Source organism: Stegostoma tigrinum, chromosome 24, assembly GCF_030684315.1.
Source record: "Stegostoma tigrinum isolate sSteTig4 chromosome 24, sSteTig4.hap1, whole genome shotgun sequence".
Classification (NCBI taxonomy): domain Eukaryota; kingdom Metazoa; phylum Chordata; class Chondrichthyes; order Orectolobiformes; family Stegostomatidae; genus Stegostoma; species Stegostoma tigrinum.
Genome location: NC_081377.1, coordinates 28,090,303 through 28,112,490, shown reverse-complemented (window position 1 = coordinate 28,112,490; position 22,188 = coordinate 28,090,303). Strand labels below are relative to the sequence as shown.

Here is a 22,188-nt window from a genome sequence, read left to right as displayed (position 1 = left end):
ATCCCAAATATTACCGGATGTTCATTTCTTTACAAAATTGTCAATGTTTACGGAGATCACAGCACAAACCACGACGTTCCATAGCCAAGAGCATTGTGAGCAATACCTTCAACACATGCACGACAATGGCTAATGAAGAAGGCTTGCCACCACCTTCCATGTGCTGTCCATTTCCTGGGGTGAATAAAATATCAAACACCTCTATGAGTGTGCACTACTGCGAAAGCTTTTGAATTTACTACGTTAATCTTAACGAAACAACCTCATTTCCAGGAATCTAGCAATCAGACAAATGACTGGAACCTGCAAAGCATACAGGAAATGTTAGAAATACGAAGCACACTCTGTCAGTATCCCAATAGGTTTAATTGGAGTGAACATAATTTATGAAGACAAGATACCTCCTGGTTAGGAAGAGTCTAATTCATTGTTATGGAGGAAACTTCCGTTCCCTTGCATCAGCTTAACAACATTGACCTGTTTCTCTTTTCTAGTCCTAATTCGCCTGCTGCGAATTTTCAGCGTTTCGAAAAATATCTGGCCAACACTTTAGAAGAAAGTTTCTTTTTAACTTTTTCTTTGTATTATTCACAATGTTACTCTGTCTCCCTCTAGTGGTTATCAGGCAAAAAACTGTTTCCATCCAGAAGTGTGCAGCCATCCGAGAGATTTGGGGGTGCGGTTTTGGGGGGAAAATGCTCCTGTGTCTCTGACTGTCTGTGTGTACGTGTTCTCTGTCCTTGTGGGGCACAGGTGTCTTTCGAGAAATCACCGAATCAATTTGGAGCATAAATTTCTAAACTAAAAAGGTACGCTGAATTTATGTTAGATGAAATTAAAATCTGTGCTGAAATTCCCCGTAACTGAGAATAAAATCTTAATAAAAGACGTATTCGGCTAGATTAGGGTTTTCACACCCCCCACTCCAGTCCCGTCCCTCTAGTCGTATTTATGGCTGAGTTGAAGCTTTCTGAGCGATTCCAGTGGGTTCTGGGCGCCTTGGGTAGCCTTAGTGTGAAATGATTACTGGATGGACCATTGTATCCCAGGCATCAGCCGCACAGACTGAACGCTGCCCAGGACCTCACGTTAACCCCTTCCAGACCGTGACACCTCTTACCCCAGCGCCTCGCGTCTGCAGCTCGTTATCGGTCACTACTGTCTGTTTGATTTTGTATTCTGTCTTTTGCTTAACTTTTTTTTTTAAGGGCCAATCATTTTGTTTTGAAGGCCAGTTGTTTTACTGGGGTTTGGTGATGTGCAGCAGAAAATAGCGACTCAGTTACTGTCACAGTTTGGCTTTGCAAAGAGAACTTGGAGGCTGAAGTGTATTATGGATTGGAGACCAGGGTGGCGGACAGGAATTAGCAAGGCACGGATCAAGAAGTGAGGAGGGGTGAAGGAGAGTGAGACTGATGGACAGCAGCTGGCAAAAACTCAACTAGATGATTTCCTTTTGTGGTGCCATATCGGGTCATCGCAAATTGAAGACAAAATTGACTTGTGGGGTGGTGGGCGGTGGAGAGAACATTTAGTACGCGGCTAATCGCGAGCACACCAAAGCGGCACATTACCGAAATCAGGCACATTTACACACTTGGGTGACTCTGACACTGGGGGCCCATCTTTTAGAAGTTCGGTACCCAATTGTTCACAGAATTAGGAGCATTTCTTCATTATATAAAGACCATGATTCACTTCCTATCATGTCCCTTCGCTTTAAGTTGTAAAATTGTACTGAACGTAATGGCATCCTTTACCCTTTCTATGAGTTAATGATTCAGTGCCCCCCCCCCCCCCCCCGCCAGAGGGAGAGAGAACGGCCAAGTGCTGGATCGTGGGTGCCGATGTGTTGGCTAGTCCGCCCCCTCCCCAAGCTCTTGATTGACAGCCAGCCAGGGTCAGCACGTGGCTTTGACGTCGGTGGAGGTGTCACATTTTATAAGAAATCACCAGAGTGGCGAGAGAAAAGCTACAAATCCCTCAGCCCGATCCCAGCGCAGAATTGCCCGCTTCCCAGTGAGCAGCGCATCTCGGCGCACTGTCTTCACCGGTCACTCGGCTCAGAAGCTACAAAGTGTCCCGCAGCGGGGCTGGTCCTGAGCAGGGAACATTCAGCTGGTTAATTTTTTTTGTCTGTAGATTTAATGTTAAGCTGAGCTTACTTTTGGACTCTTACTTGTTGGTTCGTGCCGGGAAGTGGGAGACAGAGAGGGCGCGATGGAGCTGTCTACAACCTCCAGCGCTGAATGGAAGCTGACCGCCGCTGACCTGCACTGGGGGCTGGCGTTCAACACCACTTTTAGCTACAACGGGAGCCTGAACAACAGCTCGGCGCCGGTCAAGAGCACCACATCCACGGTCATTGCCATCGCCATCACTGCGCTATACTCGGTGGTGTGTGTGCTCGGGCTCATTGGCAATTTCCTGGTCATGTACGGGATTGTCAGGTAGGAGGCGAACCCTTTACATAAGGTATCCTGTGGATTTTACTCTGACCGTCAGCAGAGCGAGAAACAGACCTACACAGAAAGATCCCACCGAGACAATGGCATCTGGCGCTTTGCCAGTTGTACTTCAGCATTAACAACACCTCCCACCATAGTGTTTTTTCTCAGTTACCCCTTTATCTTCTATGTACTTGTCACCCTCTCAATGTCCCCACTGCCCACACTTCGGAAATTGTCACTGACCAGAAGCTGGTGTTTATAGGAATTTAAGATTACCTTTTAAAATGTTGCCTAATAAAAGTAAGCGGCGCAGATGTGGAAGCTTTTTAATCAAGCAGGTTTTTAGAATGTTTTGGCCATGAAATCGAAGTAACTAAAATTGTGGGATGAAAAGTTTGAACTTCAATTTTAAAAATTGCTACAATTCCAACTCTGTCTGACTTAACGTTCATTGCCATCTTTACACCATTTCACTCGAATCCGGTTCCTAAAGCTAATCATAGAGTCATATAGCATGGAAACAGACCCTTCGGCCCATCTTGTCCACACTGATCAATGTTGCCAAACTAAACTAGTGCCAAGATAATAAAATGTGAGGCTGGATGAACACAGCAGGCCAAGCAGCATCTCAGGAGCACAAAAGCTGACGTTTCGGGCCTAGGGATGATCATCCCACCTCCTTGACCTGTCCGTCTTCCCTGGACTGACCTATCCCCTCCCTACCTCCCCACCTACACCCTCTCCACCTATCTTCTTTGCTCTCCATCTTCGGTCCGCCTCCCCCTCTCTCCCTATTTATTCCAGTTCCCTCCCCCCATCCCCCTCTCTGATGAAGGGTCTAGGCCCGAAACGTCAGCTTTTGTGCTCCTGAGATGCTGCTTGGCCTGCTGTGTTCATCCAGCCTCACATTTTATTATCTTGGAATCTCCAGCATCTGCAGTTCCCATTATCTCTAAACTAGTGCCACTTGCCTGCGTTTGGCTCATATCCCGCCAAACCTTTGCCATTCGTGCGCTTATCCAAATGTCTCTTAAAAGTTGTACCTGTGTCAGCATCCACCATTTCCTCTGGCAGCTGATTCCACACACGAACTGTGTTCAAATGTTGTCCCTCCAGTGCATTTTGAAATCTTTCCCTCATCTTAAAAACATGGCCCCTAGTTTCGAAGTCCCCGCATGCGAGGGAAAAGACCTGTGCACTTCATTCCATCCATGCCCCGATGATTTTCTATGAGTCATTCCTCAACCTCCTACTCTCCAGCGAAAAAAAAGTCTCATCCAATCTAGCCTGGTTTTACAACTCAAGCCCCTCATTCCCGGCAACACCCTGGTAATGTTTTTTTCTTTCCTGAACCCTCTCCAATTTAATAATATCCGTTCGGTAACAGAGCGACCAGAATGGCGCGCAGTGCTCCGACGTCCCGCACAACCTCAACATAATGTCCCCAGCTTCAATACTCAAAGGTCTGAGCAATGAAGGCAACCGTGCCAAACGCCGCCTGCACCACCCTGTCTACCTGCGATGTAAATTTCAAAGAATTATGTGCCTGAACCCTTAGCTCTGTCTGTTCTATAGCGGAACACTTATGACTTCTGTTTTGGAAGTTGGTTACCCGCCGCTCCTTGCTCAGCAACAAGAGATTAACTTCAGCTACTGCGCTGCATCAGCATGTCTTACTATCCCAGTCAGTCAGTTGCTGAACCGTCCCTAAAAGTTGGAGGAACTGAGCACCGAGTGTTAGGTTTGTGACATCTAGAATCTGGAATGTTGCCTAATCATTTCGCTGATATTTTCTTCCCAAATTTCATCCTTCGAAAACAAAAACAAAGAAGAAACCCGGTAGCCTATGTTTCGCTCCTGGCCACCTTTGGACTTGCCCGCAACTCAATATCAATATTTGAATACCTTCGCCCCGATTTCCTCCACAGGTGAACGTGGCGCTCGATTCTATCTGAATGTAGTCAATATTGACCGTATGGCTATGTCTGCTTAATCTAAAGTCAACTCTTCAACAGGTCGAACAAGAAGTCTGTTCGGAATTTGAGATTCCGTGACAACGGTGTACACACTAGGTACAGATCTACAAACTCGCACACAGCTGCCTCTGAATGTGGGGACTATCGGCAGATTAGTTTATTGCCACACACGCACGTTTAGACATGTATATACCCAATAACACAAACCCAATCCACTCCAACACAATCACTAACAGACTCACACGAACACACCGCAATCAATATAAGCACACCCCTAACCGATACAAACGCAGCCATACAGAGTTTCATATCGATTCAAGCACACGGACAGGCACTTCAAGCACAGCCTCAAACACACACATCAGCTCAAGTGAGCGTACGTGTGCATATATAACACACGGGTCTCACAGATACCTGAAACAATCGCACAGGCATTCTTCACTAACCACATGCTGGACATATCAAAATATTGTTTTTTTTAAAACATCTGCAAACACAAAATGCATGGAAACGTCAGTATACAATTCAACACGGAGATCACAGTACAAGACCATTTCAGTATCTCACATCAGCCAATGTTGTTCTGATTGGAAACTGATGATAGTTTAATGCGTTGTGCAACCCACCTGAAATAGCTGTTTAAAACTGCCACATCCATTAGCACTGTACGGCAGTCTGGGCATATACGCCTGAAGATGGGGAATTTTAAAATACTGTAAATATTATTCCTCACCTCTCAGTTTATTTAGTAACGAACTGGACATCACAATGCTTATCCGACTCCCAGTTTTATCACTCGTGTTAGGGCTACAGAAAGTCTAGAACCATAATCCTTGAGCAAAGGCGTGCGTCTGTGAACCTTCAGTGGAAATATGAGGGTTATTAGGCAGATTCTCCCAATAGAAAATGTGTTTGAACTTTGCAAATTGGCAGGAAAATGTGCAGGAACAGTAGCACAGCTTAAAGCTCAGATCAGGAACTGCAAGATTTTATTCAGCTTCGCAAACCTGTTTTCAAACGCAGCTCTTGTGTGTCCGTGACTATGATAACGAAATGATAAACCAGCGCAGTCAGAAGCGAAGGCATTTCGATTAAGGTTACACTGCTGGTTTTAGCAGATAGCCAAGTACCCGTATCCACTTATGCAAAGATGCAAGGAAAGGACCAAAAACCCGAATGAAAGTACTGGAAGACTGCCAAAATCAACATCTGAAAAACACAATTTGATGTTTCAGGTGCAACCTCACTGTGATGAAAAGCCTCATATTAACTTGTCATTCCTTTTCAGATGTTGCTGGACTTGTTAGATGACCTTCAGCCCTTGTCTGGCTTCCAAATGTTCACTTTAGGGCATCTGGAGTTAGTGGGGAACATTATTGTCAATGAGTCTTTGCTGACCAATTCTGTGGAATTACCAAGGCTTCAATACACAGCTCTTTGTAATCATGCTAGCCACAAGCTTTGATGGCCATACCCTTTAATTTGTACACATGTCATGAATCGCCTAATTGAAAGCACGTTCTGTTCTATGTTAATAGATCGTGGATTCAAGTTCCATTCTGGTGATTTTCGCACATAATCCAGCCTGACACTCCAGCATAGCACAGAGAGAATGTTTCATTGCAACCTTTTGAATGTGATGTCAAACCTGGGCCGCATCTATCCTTTTAGGCGGACCCAAAAGATCCCATGACACGATTTTGTAGAAGACAAGGGGAGTACTGCCAGGTATCCCCGCCAATACTCATCCCTCTACCAACCTCACAAAGAAACGGATTCTCTGATCATTACAAAGCCATTGCTATTTTTGGGTTCTTGCTATGCACAAATTGGCTTCCTGGTTACACACATTACAACAATGACTACACTGCAGAAGTACTTCACTGGGTGTGAAACACTGATACATCCTGACGCTATGAAAGACAGTCTGAAAATGCAAGTCATTTCTAAACATCAATTATTGCAATTCTCTGAATACCATTGAATTATGTATGATACTGTTGTCTCAGCCTTTCAGAGTGTGTACATTTGTATGAATCACAACTGAACTGATGACCCATGTTTCTAATGTTACTTTATGGTGTTTCTTGTAATAGTTATACAAACTGAAACAGGTGTAAAAATGAAATATTCATTTCTATGTCAATATACACTCTGCACGTGCAAGGGACATAGGAACTGGTCAGTTGCTTGCAAGTCACTTTTTTGTTTTCCGAGAATAGATTGTATTGGACCTATGGCTTATAATCACTCAGCCTCCTGTTTTCCTCCTGTCTGTGGTAGCCTAATTAATAAAGTTTAATTCCTTTCATTAATTAACAATTCCAATATTGTTGTGTTCAGAGGTAGTTAAAGGTGAACTAGACATAGTTGTTCATCAAGTAATTCCTTTGGAGTGCCACAATTGCAAAATGCCACAGTTGCTGTTAAAAAGGTAAATGCAACATCTGTGCTCAGAAATCAGTACAAGCAACAAATTCAATTACTAACCAGCTCATATGATTTTAGGTGGCTATGTTCAAGGTGAACATTGTGCAGTTTACCAGTAGGTACTCACTACTCCTTGAATAGAATCATAAAACACTTAACAGCATAGAAAGAGGCTACCTGATTTATTGTAATTGTCAGAGAATAGTGCCAAGAAAGCTGTTATAGCACCTGAGCAGGTAGATAGGAGCCACAGTTTAATGTCTCATTTGAAAGTGGCATATTTGACAATGGAGCATCTTCTGTACTGGACTGTAATAGAATATGTTTTTATGGTCATGTATATAACTCAGGCTTTTGACAGAGAAGCAACATTTAAGGCAAATTGACACAGAGTCTCCAGGTCTTTTTCTCTGAATTCGTTTTCTTTAAAGAAAACAATGTCATTACTATGAGACAAGGAGTTAGAGTAAATGGGTATGATGTACAGGGGAAATCACATAAAATGTCAAAAATAAATGAATCGGGTCAATAAAATCCTTGGCTGGCATCATTCATACAGTGGAGATTTTAGCCACCACTGAAACTCTCAACTACTGATTTAACGGGAGACATGGAAAATGCCTCCATTTGTGATGGCTGAAATCTCCCAACAATGAGTTGCAACATTTGAATTTATCAAATGTTTTCTGCAAGGGAACACAAAGTACAGAAGATTTTTTAAAAATCTATTCCTTTTGTTTTCCAAAATGCCTTCCCTTCATTTTCTGATAATGATGACTCTTACCTTACACTGAGTCCATGGTCATCAGACACTATTGACTTTGCCACTAAAATGGTCAGGTGAAATATGTTAACTTAGCCTGTTGTCAAGGAAAGCCCAAGAGCCCTCTGTGGTGCAATGATAGTGCTCCCTACCCCTGGACTGAGAGCTGCAGGTTCAAGTCCTATCTGTTCCAGAGGTGTGTAACAGCATTTTGGGACAGGTTGATGAGATAAATAAGATTTTTTTTAAAAGAAGGCTAATTCAGGGAATCTTACGGTACAGTGGTAGAGTCCCTGCATCTGGATCAGCAGACCGAGGTTCAAGTCCCACCTGCTTCAAAGCTGTGTCACAACAGGTTGATTAACATATGGACAGGTTTGAACAGGCTGATTAAAGTACGGACAAGGCTAGTCATTTGTGTGCTGTCATACCTGATTTTGTCTAAGGCACATCTCTGAATTTGTACCCCAGTAGATGTCTTCAATGGATAGCAATGAGGATAAAGAACCCTCTCGCAGATATTGCCTACAAAAGCTGCCAGTTGCAGTGGTCTAACTTGCTATGATTGCTGGGAGCTATCTCAGGGCCAGTGAGATTCAATTCTTCAAGCCCTTAAACTTAGAGGTTTTGTGTTATGCTGGAGAGCATATTCCCTCACAGGGCCATCAAGACAGGCAACTACGAGCCATTTACTTCTATTTCTTTTATCAGCAAGATATTATTACAAATTAGTCTGTACAGCCAAAACCGAAATAATACTGGAATGTATTTAATTGTAGCAAGGTCGCAGAGCTAAAGGACAAAAGAACTTGCATTTATACAGTACCTCTCATGACCTACAGGATATCGCAAACTGCTTTCCAGCCTATAAAGTGTAGATACACTGTCAATGTAATTTCAAAAATGTGTGGTAAAGCACCAGTACAGTGACTATTACAATGACCTAACATATATTACCTGCAATCAGTATATTAGACTAAATCTCAACTTAAATAAATAATTGATTCATGACATTGGCAGGAGATAAATTATCTACCATGGATGAAATTACATTTCTAAATTACTTGGCAACCTTCATCCTGATTTCAGCATTACCACTTGGAGATTTAATGAGCCAAATGGGAGAATTGTCACTAGGGAGTACTGGGTGGCAATCGTCCAATATTGCATTTCCAAGGATGCTCCCACTAATTTGCTTGTATCTTTATCAACTGTCACATCACTTGACAAACCCAATTAAAGAGCCTTTTACAAATCATTCAATTCACAAAATATTGACATAACCCAGTGATCTTTATATTAGCGTTCAGAATTTCAATTAGACATTATCTTAAAGTCTGCAGTCCATAAGGCTGTAACGAAATGCACTCAGAAACTCACTGGGGATCTGATGCCGTCAGAAACAAATTGCTTCACGATAAGCCAGACATTCAAGTGCATTTGTGGGCAAACATTTCTAAATTTCACCTTTGATATTTAAATCAAAGTCAATTTGAAATCAAAGCTGTTCTTTTTAAAAAGCCATGGTTTGGAGAGTAGTTGGTGTCATAAATGAAGATACAGAAACATCGGCGTTTTGGATGATATGATGCACCTCCATTGTTCAAATATTTTGGACGGAATGAAATTTTGATGTGAATTCAGAACAGGGACATTTCAAAAAGAATGGGGTATGGCAAGTACAGGATCAACAGAAAATTCTGGAAGCCTTTAACAGGTATCATGAGTGCAGAGAGAGACAGAGTTAATGTTTCAAGCTACCTTTCTCTATTTAGTTCAAATTTACAGGCTTCTCTGTCTTTGTAACTTTCTTTTACTCTTTTGACAGCATTTTCTTATCCTTCATTCTCTTTTTTGTTTCAAGGTTTTGTATTTCTCTTTGTCTTTCATCTTGTTCTCTTTTCCTTCAGTTCATATTGCTTTATTTGTGCCAGGGTCTGAGCCATCTTAGCCTTTTTTTTACGAAAACGAAAATTTCTGGAAAAGCTCAGCAGGTCGGGCAGTACATCTGTGAAGAAAAAAACAGAGTTAATGTTTCAGATCCGGTGACCCTTCTTATCTTGATTATCATTTTCTTCCTCCTGTAAGAAGCCCTCACTTTTGTTACAACCTCCACAGAGACTATTACTGTTTAAAAGGTAATTTAAAATTATGGTTACTAACTGAAAAAATACCTTAAGATTTCATGTCTTAATTTTTACTTTAACAAATAACTTAAAGCACAATTGATAAAATACTGAGATAACAAGGTGTAGAGCTGGACGAACACAGCAGGCCAAGCAGCATCAGAAGAGCAGGAAGGCTGATGTTTCGGGCCTAGACCTTTCTACAGAAACATTATTTTCTTTTGTGGATAACTTATAACTAAACTATAGGGGATGGCATTCTCTTTGTACACTGATCACCCATCATCCATTTCAGCGAACAGTACATGGTTACTCTCAAGAGTTTTCCATAGTGCAGTTTTACTGAGTAGCAAAGTTGACAGTCTCCAGGCAATTTCATCCTTTTTTGTAGAGTTCCTTGATTGCACTTCCAGCAGTAAAGCTTATTCTGATTATTCTTCTTCTTCCCCTTGATTTGTTGGGACAAATAATCCAGAATCCTTAGACAGCTGCAGCTTGCATGTTTTCAGTTGAAGATTATCTTCCTCCCTACAACTCTCAAATTCAAAAGCTTCTCCTCTTCGCTGATCACACAGGTCTCTACTGTTTGTTGTAATATTCATTGACGTGCAGAGAAGACTATAACCTGAGCTCAAAAATGACTTCCTCTGCTCTCTTCCCATAACAACACGAGTCACAAAAAAAATCATTCAAGTTGAAATGACAACGAGCTATTTTCAGTAAGAGTATCTTAATATTTGGAACAAAATTGGGAAAATGGAGTTGAAATACAGAACTGCCTTGATCTGACTGATTGGCAAGGCAGGTTAAGGGCGCTGATTGGTCTCCCCCTCTTCCTTATTGCCCTTTATTTCTCAGATATATGGTTTTCAAAAATCTCTTGTTTTCTGATTCAATTTTTATCATTTTTTTGCTTTGGGAAACCAACTGAAATAACTAGTTATGCAGATTCCAAAGTAATTTTTTTGCACACAGCTGTAAAATTCTTGATTTTTGTTTTCCTTCATCCGTAATTTACAGTACGAATTCATCACGGTTGAAGAGATATGTTTGTCAACCTCTTAGTAAACACTGACACAGCCAACTTTTCAGTGTTTAACGTTATTCTGAGTAGGAGAGTGAGGGAGAGAAAAGACAGTAGAAGAGGCAAAGGGAAGGAAAGTGAGAAGGAGAGGGAATAGATGAAGTGAGAAAGAGGAAGCAGGAGAAAGGCAGAGAGAGATCAGAGATCGAAAGAAGAGAGGGGAGCGATAGAAAGAATATGTGTATGGAGGAAAGGGGAAGATAGAAGGAGCAGAAGAAAGAGGGAGAGAGAGTACAGTGTAGGAGAAAGGAGGGCCAAAATAAAGAAAGAAGAAAGGAAAAGGGAAAGAGCAAAATGGTCTGAGAGTGAAATTGGGCAAGATAAAGGGATAGAATGACAGAGACGGAAAGAATGAGAAGAGAGAAGCAAAGGAAGAGGGAATGGGAATGGGAAATGAAGGGAACGAGGCAAAGAAGCATGAAAGAAAGGAGAGTTAAAAAGAGGGAGGGAGATACAAAATAAGAGCGAGAGGGAGCAGGGGCTACAGAGAGAGGGAAGAATAGTAGAGAGAAGAAGGGAGAAAGGGAGAGGGAAGTGGTAAATAAAGAGAGTAAACTGAACAAAAAGGGAAAAAGAGAAAAGGAGATGGAAAGGTAGACAGGGATGTGGCAAAGAGAGAGGGAGGGAGAGTGCAGAAAGATAGAGAGGGGGAGAAGGAGAGAGTGGAGGAAAAGAGAGAACAAAAAGAAAGGGAATAGCCTGTAGCAGCATTCAGTGGAAAGTTGTTTAGTGTGGAAGTCAACCTGTACACTTTGCAGGAAGATGCAGGCCCCATGTCCTATCCTGGACAAGTCTGACTCTGTCATCTCCCCATGCTCACTGATCTCCACTGGCTCCTGGGGATCCAACATTTCTCATTTTGCATTATCTCCCTTTGAGTAGCTATCCCTCTCTGTCAGCCTTACGCATTTCACCCTTCATTTGTAGTCCTGCATTTTTTTTCCCTTTGTACCTCAGACAGGCCTTCAACTCCCCATCTTCTAGTATTCCCTCCCTACAACCATCTCCACTGTCCCCGATGATTTCCTCACTCAATTTAAGAACTTTCTTAAAATCCATCTGACTCAGATTTGGTTCACCTCTCATTTTAGTCTTGGGTGGCGAAGGATGGAGTTGATTTTAATTCCTTCAAATTTCAAATGGGAAAGAACTCTTAGATATACCTGAAACTCTGAAGCGGAGCCAGAAATGTTTTGGAATATTCAACAGTCCCATAAACATCTGAAAAGTGAATAAATTGTTGAAACAATAGGGGCATTTATCCTTCCTGAGTGAAGAACACTACATAACATTCCTTTTTTTGGTGGTCTTTCTATCCTTTTCTCACATTTCCTCATTTTCATTGTGGGAAATGGGCAAGATTTGGATTTATGATGCAACTCTAGTTACCCTCAGAAGACGCTAGTGATCCCTCTTCTTGAATCTTTTCCCTTCATTGCATTTTAAGACAACTGAGTGGTTTATTAATAGAAAGCCATTAAGAGTCAACCTGATTAGTATCAGACTGGAGCTTTATGTAGGCCCAGACTGGGCTCGCATTAATGAATCAGTTGGAAAATTACAAAAATCCAACAACTTTCAGGTCAATTGTACAAATATTAGTCTTTTATTTCTAGATTTTACTGTTGTTCGTTCAAACTTGCTGCAGTTGCAGCTCATTTACCTTTACCTCAGAAGCATGCCTTCATTCAGTAATATCATGTATCTGGCCTTGGTTGTAAGCTCTTTGCATGAACATTAGGCAAGAAATACTTCTTGACTGTCTGAAGCATGACTTTCACCTCACAGCAGAATGTCAAGTCACCACATGATAACTGTAAAATATACAAGGCAATTTATGCCACGGTAACAGCTCTTCTTCTTTCACTATAAATCTGAAGAAACACCGGCATCTAGCCATATGAAGCAGCTTATAATCAGTTTGTTGTTGCATTAATTTCTGTAATTGACTGCACTTTTTTATCGTGCAATGTGCCAAAGCAAAACGATTGTTAAAACTGCTTCGTAAATAGTTCTAGTGCATGGTAAAATGATGCTTCTTGCCATGTCATACTCTGAAATTAATGGTTTCAATTAGTATCAATGATTTTCCAAGAGCAAATCTTAATTGCCGATCCCTCAGTGTGAAACCAGCTCATTCCAAAGACCAAAATGTAAACACAATTCTCGTCTTTTGAGGCAGAATTGTGGAGGTTTGTGTCTCACTCCAGCTGCTTGGACACATAACCTAGGCCAATCCTCCAGTTCAAGACTGAGGGAGTTCTACAGTGTCATATGTACCAGCTTTGAATGAGATGTGAAATCAAGGCACCATTTATCCTCTTGCCTGGACATAAATGACCCTGCCACATTTGCTGCGTTATAAGTGCTTCTCATCTTTCTCCCAGTTCTTTTGTTAATTATCGCAAATCTAACCCTTTCAGAAGTGGAAGCCACTCTTACTAAATTGCTCAGAGCTCTGCATAATGTGTTCCCTTATTTGTTTCAGCAACATTTTAAAATGGCTGAATGATTGTCTTAAGATATCACAAACTGGATTGGACTGAAATATGTGGCCAATATACAAAAAATGCACATACAAAGGAAATTAAATGTCAGGTATATGATTTTGGAAACTTTTCAGAGAGCCTTGCTCATAAAATAAGAGAAATGGATGGCATCTTAATTCCAATCAATCCTCCACTTGTTCTGTTAAGGCATTGCATTTTGTTAAAGAACAATTTCCTGGACAAAGCTAAGAGTAGACTCAGCTTAGCTTTGTCTCCATTTCCTGTCCTATCAAACTCATTGCCTGTGACTCAGGTACCAGAAAAATCCTTAACTGTTTGAGGCCACATCAGTTGATCTTGTGCTGATCAATTAGTCAAGTAGAGTTGTCAGTGGTGTAACAGCAATGCTGTCATCGAATACACATTGACATTAAAGGCCATTACATCTAATGAACATTTAAGGGTCGAATTAAGAGTTTTCTGATGGATGCCTGGAACATTCGCACCTTTAACTCAGAAGGTATGGATTTGAGCCTCACTTCCAAGACACAGCATTTTCTAGGTGAAAGTTGAAAGTGAGGTCCTGTCTCCTCACTCAGGAGAATGATGGCACTGCTCAAAGGAGAGCTGGGGAGTTCTACTTTGGGTTTGGGGCAAATAATCTCTCCCAACAATACTACTGAATCAGATTATCAGGTCGTCACCATGTTGCCATTTGTGGGACATTTCAGTGTGCAAATTGGCTACTATATTTTGTATATTTCAACAGCAGTCACAAGGTGATAAAGCTCTTGAGAAATGTTGAATTTGTGATAGATGTTGCTGCACTTCACTGGGCAGGGAGTCAGATGTACAGTCCAACTGTAACTGCTGATTTGTACAGAGCTGGTTGACCACAACGCAGATGGGACTTTAATTGAGCTTGAGGGCCTTGAAGTGTAAAATTGGGATGACAATAAATAGTTTCATCTCCCTATTGTTTTTCAGCGACCATGGCTGTGACGTGCATGTTCACATGTAACAGAGATACACTGGTCAATGACGCAGTATGATTCTTTTTAATTCTTCCATGGAATTTGGGCAACATTTATTGCCCAGAGGACAGTTAAGAATAAACTGTATTGCTGAGAGCCTGGTATCACATGTGGGCCAGGCCAGGTAAGGCTGGCAAATTTCCTTCCCTGAGGGATCCAGATGGGTTTTTTATACATGGTTGTCATTAGACTAGCTTTAAATTCCTATTTGCTTTATGGATAGAAATTTCAGTCTTTTGTAAAAGTAGTCCATGACCTCAGAACATCAGCTTGGGGTTCTGGATTACTCGCCAGGCGACTTTACCACTACACCACACAGTAATGACCCAGTCCCTGACTTCATCGGCATGGGCAGAAATCCATCACTACAAATGTCAGCCGCTATGGGAAAAAGGAGAAAGGCGCTAGTTCGTTCACAGACTAACCCCACTACCACACCTAACGCTTCTTCCTGTTTCTTCCTCAGATACACGAAAATGAAAACAGCCACCAACATTTACATCTTCAACCTCGCCCTGGCTGATGCGCTAGCCACCAGCACACTGCCATTCCAGAGCGCCAAATACTTGATGGAAACGTGGCCCTTTGGCGAGTTGTTGTGCAAAACGGTCCTGTCAATCGACTACTATAACATGTTCACCAGCATCTTCACCCTGACCATGATGAGCGTTGATCGTTACATTGCTGTCTGTCACCCAGTTAAAGCACTAGATTTCCGCACGCCCACCAATGCAAAGATAGTCAATGTTTGCGTGTGGCTCCTATCATCTGCCATCGGGGTCCCCGTTATGGTTATGGCTGTCACCAAACCCGGTGACAAAGGTGAGCACAGGATCAGTGCCTCTGCCCAGTTTGTGTGGCTGTGCACCAGTGTCATTTCCACACAACACTTTTCAAATAAAATCCGAAAGAACCGCGGATGCTGTGGATCAGGGACAAAAACAAAGTTACTGGAAAAGCTCAGTAGATCTGGCAGCATCTGTGAAGAAGAAGAACAGAGTTATGTTTCGGGTCCAGTGACCCTTCCTCAGAACTGGGGTTCCCCCAAACTTCCCCAGAGGTAGGTTCTTTACTCAGAGAGTGGTAGGGGCATGGAATGCATTGCCGGAGAGGGTAGTGAAGTTGGCCTCTTTAGGGGCATTTAAGCAGCTATGAGATAGGCATATGGATGATAGTATAAGGTAGGGATTGAGCTTAGATAGACCTTAGGTTTAGGGTAAAATTCTGACACAACATTGTGGGCCAAAGGGCCTGTACTGTGCTGTACTGTTCTATATTCTATGCTGCCAAACATGCTGAGCTTTTCCAGCAACTTCTGTTTTTGTTCACTTGTCAAATGTGTTTGTGTGGCAGTATTTAACATGGAGCAGAGTCACCTTCCAGATTGCTGTGCTGCCGTATCTACCAGAAACATGCGTAAGGACCAATCAAAGCAATCATTAGCGACGAGGAATTGATCTCTATGGAGCAGACTTGCTTAACAGGCAAGTTCATATGGGTTATTAACTGGAGAGTTTTAAAAGAGCAATTCATGGGGAAGCTGCTTCTACAGACAGAGGGTCCAAATGACACATAGTTTTAAGATAATTATCAAAGAAGTAAACAAAAGTAGCTTTTTCTTTTTATGCCTCCAGTTACAATGTGGAACACACTGCCTGACAGAGGTGATAGAAACAGATTTAATCCTAACTCTCCAAAGAGTTGAGCAAACTCTGGGCAAGAGGATAGTTCTCTCAAAGAGTTAGCAAAGGCATTTGGGGCTGAATGGCCTCATGCTGTGCTGTACGAGGCAAAAATTGGCTGAGGGCCAGAAAAGGGCCCCTTGTGGAAGTGAGCCTGTTTCTTTCGAGCAGGAAAACTGTCCATATTACAGAAGAGGAGGTGGTGGATGTCTTAAAATGCATACATCCCAGGACCTGATCAGGTGTATTTCAGAACTTTGTGGGCAGCTAGGGAAGTGATTGCTCCCCCCACCCCCATGCTGAGATATTTTTTATCATGGGCAGCCACTACTGAGGTGCCAGAAGGCTGGAGATTGGCTAATATGATGCTATTATTTAAGAAAGGTGGTAAGGAAAAGCTGGAGAACTATAGATCAGGGAGCCAGACAAGCGGTGGGCAAGTTTTAGATGGATACTGAGGATTAACACACATTTGGAAAGGCAAAGACTGATTAGGGATAGTCAACATGGTGTTGTGTATGGGAAATCGTATCTCACTAACTTGATTAAGTTTTTTGAAGAAGTGACAAAATAGGCTGATGAAGGTAGAGCAGTGGATGCTGTCTTTATGGACTTAAGCAAGGCCTTTGGCAAGGTTCCATGTGGTAGACTAGTTAGCAAGGTTGGTTCACATGGAATACAGGGAGAGCTATCCACGTGGATACAAAATTGGCTTGAAGGTCGGATACAGAAGCTGGTGGTGGAGGGTTGCTTTTCAGGCTGGAGGCCTGTAATCAGCAGTGTGTTGCAAGGATTATCGTTGGGTCCATTGGTTTTTGTTATTTACATAAATGATGTGGATGTCAATACAGGAGTTATGATTTGCAAATTTGCAGATGATACCAAAATGGCTGGTGTGGTGGACAGTGAAAAAGCTGATCTCAGAGTACAATGGGACATTGATCAGATGGTCTGACAGGCCAAGGAGTGGAGTTTAATTTAGATAAATGTGAGGTGTTGCATTTTGGAAAGGCAAATCACAACAAGACTGATACACTTACAGGTAGGGTCTTGAGGAGTGTTGCTGAACAATGAGACTTTGGGGGTAGAGGTTCATAGTTCCTTGAAAGTGGAGTCACAGGTAGTTAAGGTAATGAAGAAGGCTTTTGGTATCCACCTTTATTGGTCATTGCATTGAGTACAGGAGGTGGGATGTCATGTTGCGCTATTCAGGACATTGGTTTGGCCACTTTTGGAATACTGCATTCATTTCTGGTCTCCCTGACACAGGAAGGATTGTCTTAAACTTGAAAGGGTGCAGAAAAGATTTACAAAGATGTTGACAGGGTTGCAGGGTTTGAGCTATAGGAAGATGCTGTATGGGCTGGGGCTATTTTCAATTTTCCTGGAGCATCAGAGGCAGAGGAGTGACCTAACAGAAGTTTATAAAATGATGAGGGGCATGGATGGGGTAAATAGCCAACCTCTTTTCCTCGGTATAGGGGAGTCCAAACTTAGGGGGTATAGGTTTAAGCTAACAGGGCAAAGCTATAATAGGAAAACAACAGGCAACATTTTCACGCAGAGCGTGGTGTATGTGTGAAATGAGCTACCAGAGGAAGTGGTGGAGGCTGGTATAACATTTAAAAGGCATCTGGATGGGTACATGAATAGGAAGGGTTTAGAGGGATATGGGCCAAATGCTGGCAAATGGGATTCAATTAATTGAAGATGTCTAGTCTGCGTTGATGTGTTGGATCGAAGGGTCTGTTTTGGTGCTGTACATCTCCATGACTCTATGGAAATCTCCATTCCTGTGTACATTTTGACCATCAGTGGCCAGTTTGGAGGATATTAATTGTGACTCACCTGTCATCAAGACACTTAAACAAGTAATTCACTTCCCCTTGCAGTCGACCTGCTGCCATCATGGGCAAGGACATTTTGTGTGGTGGTTGCAATGTTTGACTGTATGAGAGAGAAGACAGTTTTAGTATGCACGTTGAGATCCTACGGTAACCCATTTATTCAGCAGTTGATCTTAGTGCTTCTTCACAGTTAAGTGACCTGAGATAGCTGGAGGATGCGACAGACGCTATGTAAATTCAAGTCAACTTGGTCGTGCCTCACAAACCTTATTGAGTTCTTTGAGAAGGTGACCAAACAGGTAGATGAGAGTATCAGAGATAATGGGAACTGCAGATGCTGGAGAATTCCAAGATAATAAAATGTGAGGCTGGATGAACACAGCAGGCCTCTGATGAAGGGTCTAGGCCCGAAACGTCAGCTTTTGTGCTCCTGAGATGCTGCTTGGCCTGCTGTGTTCATCCAGCCTCACATTTTATTATCTTAGGTAGATGAGAGTAAACCGGTTGATGTGGTGTATATGGATTTCAGCAAGGCGTTCGATAAGGTTCCCCACAATAGGCTATTGTACAAAATGTGGAGGAATGGAATTGTGGGAGATACAGCAGTTTGGATCGGAAATTGGCTTGCTGAAAGAAGACAGAGGGTGGTAGTTGATGGGAAATGTTCATCCTGGAGACCAGTTACTAGTGGTGTACCGCAAGGGTCGGTGTTGGGTCCACTGCTGTTTGTCATTTTTATAAATGACCTGGATGAGGGCGTAGAAGGATGGGTGAGTAAATTTGCAGGCGACACTAAGGTCGGTGGAGTTGTGGATAGTGACGAAGGATGCTGTAGGTTGCAGAGAGACATAGGTAAGCTGCAGAGCTGGGTTGAGAGGTGGCAAATGGAGTTTAATGCAGACAAGTGTGAGGTGATGCACTTTGGTAGGAGTAACCGGAAGGCAAAGTACAGGGCTAATGGTAAGATTCTTAGCAGTGTAGATGAGCAGAGAGATCTCGGTGTCCATGTACACAGATCCTTGAAAGTTGCCACCCAGGTTGACAGGGCTGTTAAGAAGGCATACAGTGTTTTAGCTTTTATTAATAGAGGGATCGAGTTCTGGAACCAAGAGGTTATGGTGAAGCTGTACAAAACTCTGGTGCGGCTGCACTTGGAGTATTGTGTACAGTTCTGGTCACCGCATTATAAGAATGATGTGGAAGCTTTGGAAAGGGTGCAGAGGAGATTTACTGGGATGTTGCCTGGTATGGAGGGAAGGTCTTACGAATAAAGGCTGAGGGACTTGAGGCTGTTTTCATTAGAGAGAAGAAGGTTGAGAGGTGACTTAATTGAGACATTTAAAATAATCAGAGGGTTAGATAGGGTGGATAGGGAGATCCTTTTTCCTAGGATGGTGACAGCGAGCACGAGGGGGCATAGCTTTAAATTGAGGGGTGAAACATATAGGACAGATGTCAGAGGTAGTTTCTTTACTCAGAGTAGTAAGGGAATGGAATGCTTTGTCTGCAACGGTAGTAGATTCACCAACTTCAGGTACATTTAAGTCGTCATTGGATAAGCATATGGACGTACATGGAATAGTGTAGGTTAGATGGGCTTGAGATCGGTATGACAGGTCGGCACAGCATCGAGGGCCGAAGGGCCTGTACTGTGCTGTAATGTTCTATGTTCAACTGTTTTCATCCGCATGGGTGTTTTCCCAGATGGGTTCGTGGTTTGGAAGCTGATATCTCAGTAGAGGGCAAATATTCATTTAAAATCCCTATCCAACCACAAAGTTGGGAATATCTTACGCTATAGAGTGTGCTGCTTTTCATAGCACCACTATCTTCTCAAGGACAACTGAGGGAGCTGGGCAATATATACTGATATTGATAGCAAGCTCGAATTCCAAAAAAAATTGAACGTATGTATTTTTTTGAAAAAGCTGAAAGCCTCATGTATTTGCAATTCTTCTTCTTTCCTTCTTCCATTTCAGGGAATGTGATGTGTACCATACAATTTCCAGCTCCCACTTGGTACTGGGATAACGTCACCAAAATCTGTGTCTTCATATTTGCCTTCGTGATCCCAGTCCTGGTCATTACCATCTGCTACGGCCTGATGATACTGCGTCTGAAAAGTGTCCGTCTCCTCTCGGGCTCCAAAGAGAAGGACAGGAATCTGCGGAGGATCACACGCATGGTTCTGGTGGTGGTGGCCATCTTCATCATCTGCTGGACCCCCATCCACATCTTTGTGATTGTCAAGACCCTGGTGGAGATCAACCCGAGCCCCTTAGTGACGGCCAGCTGGCATTTCTGCATCGCCCTGGGCTATACCAACAGCTGCCTGAATCCTGTACTCTACGCCTTCCTGGACGAGAACTTCAAGCGTTGTTTCCGGGAGTTCTGCTTACCCTTGCGCTCCAGGCTGGAGCAGAATAGCTTCACCCAAGCCAGGAAGTCCACGAGGGAGTCAGTCTGTGCCTGCACCCCGTCCGAGATGGTCAACAAGTCAGTATGACTAGGCGTGGACAAGCCCCGCAAAGGATCACAGTGTAACAGGGGGCAGGACCTGAACACCGAAGTAACCCAAATCACGACTGAGTTTTAAAACAAAAGAAACTCTTTATGATTGTAATCAAAAGGAGCTTTGACTGATTCGCCTCACTTTTCAAGGGTATTCAGATCATAAGATCATGCCTTCAATTGATGAACAGGGAGAAAAATAATTGATTGCTCATGCATATTTAAAGGGCATTTGGATGGGTAAATGGATAGGAAAAGTTTACAGGGATTTGGGGCAAACGCAGACAAATGGGATGAGCTCAGTTTAGGAAACCTGTTGGGCATGGACGAGTTGGGCCAAACGTCTGTTTCCATGCTATCTGCCTCTAAGGACAAATGACTCATCAATTATTGTTAATTAGAAACCATGCAGTTGTGCACATATATTGTATGCAAATTTCCCTTGGCACAAAGGTTTTGAATTGTAGAAATAACAACCATTTGCATTTTAGAGCCTTTAAATATAAGAGGTTCCAAAGCATTTCACAAGCATCATAAAACAAAATTTGACACAGAACATCACGGGGATTCAGTGTTTCATTGTGCCTGGCTTTTGATGTTAAATATTTCCTGGCCTTTGACAGGAAAATTAGGAACTGAAAGCCATTCAGGTACATTATCACAATTATAAAACTCCTATTTGCAGCTCAAAACATGTTGAGCAAATGCATTATATGACCTGAATTCTGTAGGTATTTTTATGCAGTCCTGCAAACAAAATTTTACAAATCTTCTTGAAGGAATGCAAGCAGATTCAATATTTTTCCTTTCTTGTCGGTCAGTTTTTGTTTAGACAGCTATGGAATAGTTTCCCTGAGTTTATTCTCAGACCTGGAAACAAAATAGTGAATACATCTCTGTCAAATTGAGGAGAAGACAGAAGACACTTTATATTTCTCTTCTCAATTGTAAAAGTGAATGATTGAAATTCAACAGCTGCAGCAGATGTCAATAAGGATTTTATTGGTTAATATTTTACGTGCTGTATATTTGCCTGAAGTAATCGCTGTAAAGTGAGTTAAGATATTCCATATTGTATGTATTTCAGACATTATAAAATTCATTGATTAAAGAACTGGTCACGTTTTCTCCAGCCACGTTTTTTTCCCTTTCCATCACCAGATTTTCCCAAAGGAATGGCTAGCTTGCTTTTGTGTTGTAGTAGTCTGTAGTATAACAACAACATGCAGTTATATAGCATCTGTGACACAGTAAAATACCCAAAGTCACTTCACAAGAACATTATCAAAAGTGATTTGATGCCAAGCCACAAAAGGAGACATCAAGACCAGTGGCCTGAGCCTTTATAGAAGAGACAAGTCTGAATTAGCTTCTTAAACGAGAGAGAGAGAGAGAGAGAGAGAGAGAGAGGAGGCATTGTTTGGAGCCCAGGCAGTTAAAGCATGGCTGCCGAAGAAGTGCTGAAACTGGAGATGTGCAGGAGGCCAGAATTGAGGGCATGCAGAGAGTTCAAAGAGATGTAGGTCAGGAGAAGGTTACAGACACAATGAGGAATTTGCACACGAGGATGTGAATTTTACAGTCTAAAACAGCAATTACTTTCAAGTACTTTTAAATTACAGTAAATATCACTGAATAAAAATATTTAAAACTTTGGCCAGGGTCTGTGTGCTCTTTTAAACATGCATGTGTGAGGTCCGGCGAGGTGGGGATGGAGATGCTAGTGGGAGAAGGGGGTAAGAATTTTGATTGTGGACAATGATGTGGAAATGTAGAAATGGACATCAATCACATAT

General features: G+C 42.3%; 1 protein-coding gene across 3 annotated transcripts; it reads left to right on the top strand.

The window, feature by feature from the left end:
• Positions 1 to 703: 703 nt before the first annotated feature.
• LOC125465139 (delta-type opioid receptor) lies at positions 704 to 21,524 on the top strand. 3 transcript variants are annotated; one of them, XM_048558306.1, is made up of 4 exons: positions 1,884 to 2,450; positions 4,280 to 4,378; positions 14,819 to 15,174; positions 19,861 to 21,524. In XM_048558306.1, exons 1-4 carry the CDS (start codon positions 2,221 to 2,223, stop codon positions 20,385 to 20,387), a joined length of 1,212 nt encoding a protein of 403 aa, XP_048414263.1. In that variant the 5' UTR covers positions 1,884 to 2,220; the 3' UTR covers positions 20,388 to 21,524. The 3 variants fall into 3 exon arrangements, with proteins under 3 accessions (XP_048414265.1, XP_048414263.1, XP_048414264.1); XM_048558308.1 differs by lacking the exons at positions 1,884 to 2,450; positions 4,280 to 4,378 and adding an exon at positions 704 to 809; XM_048558307.1 differs by lacking the exon at positions 4,280 to 4,378 and having other exon boundaries at positions 1,890 to 2,450.
• Positions 21,525 to 22,188: the final 664 nt, after the last annotated feature.

Excerpts from the sequence above, each read along its gene's own strand:
- LOC125465139 (XM_048558306.1), top strand. The coding sequence starts at position 2,221 with ATGGAGCTGTCTACAACCTCCAGCGCTGAATGGAAGCTGACCGCCGCT. Across the intron at positions 2,451-4,279 it reads GTCATGTACGGGATTGTCAG|AAGAAACCCGGTAGCCTATG; the intron begins GTAGGAGGCGAA and ends ACAAAAACAAAG. Across the intron at positions 4,379-14,818 it reads CGCCCCGATTTCCTCCACAG|ATACACGAAAATGAAAACAG; the intron begins GTGAACGTGGCG and ends TTTCTTCCTCAG.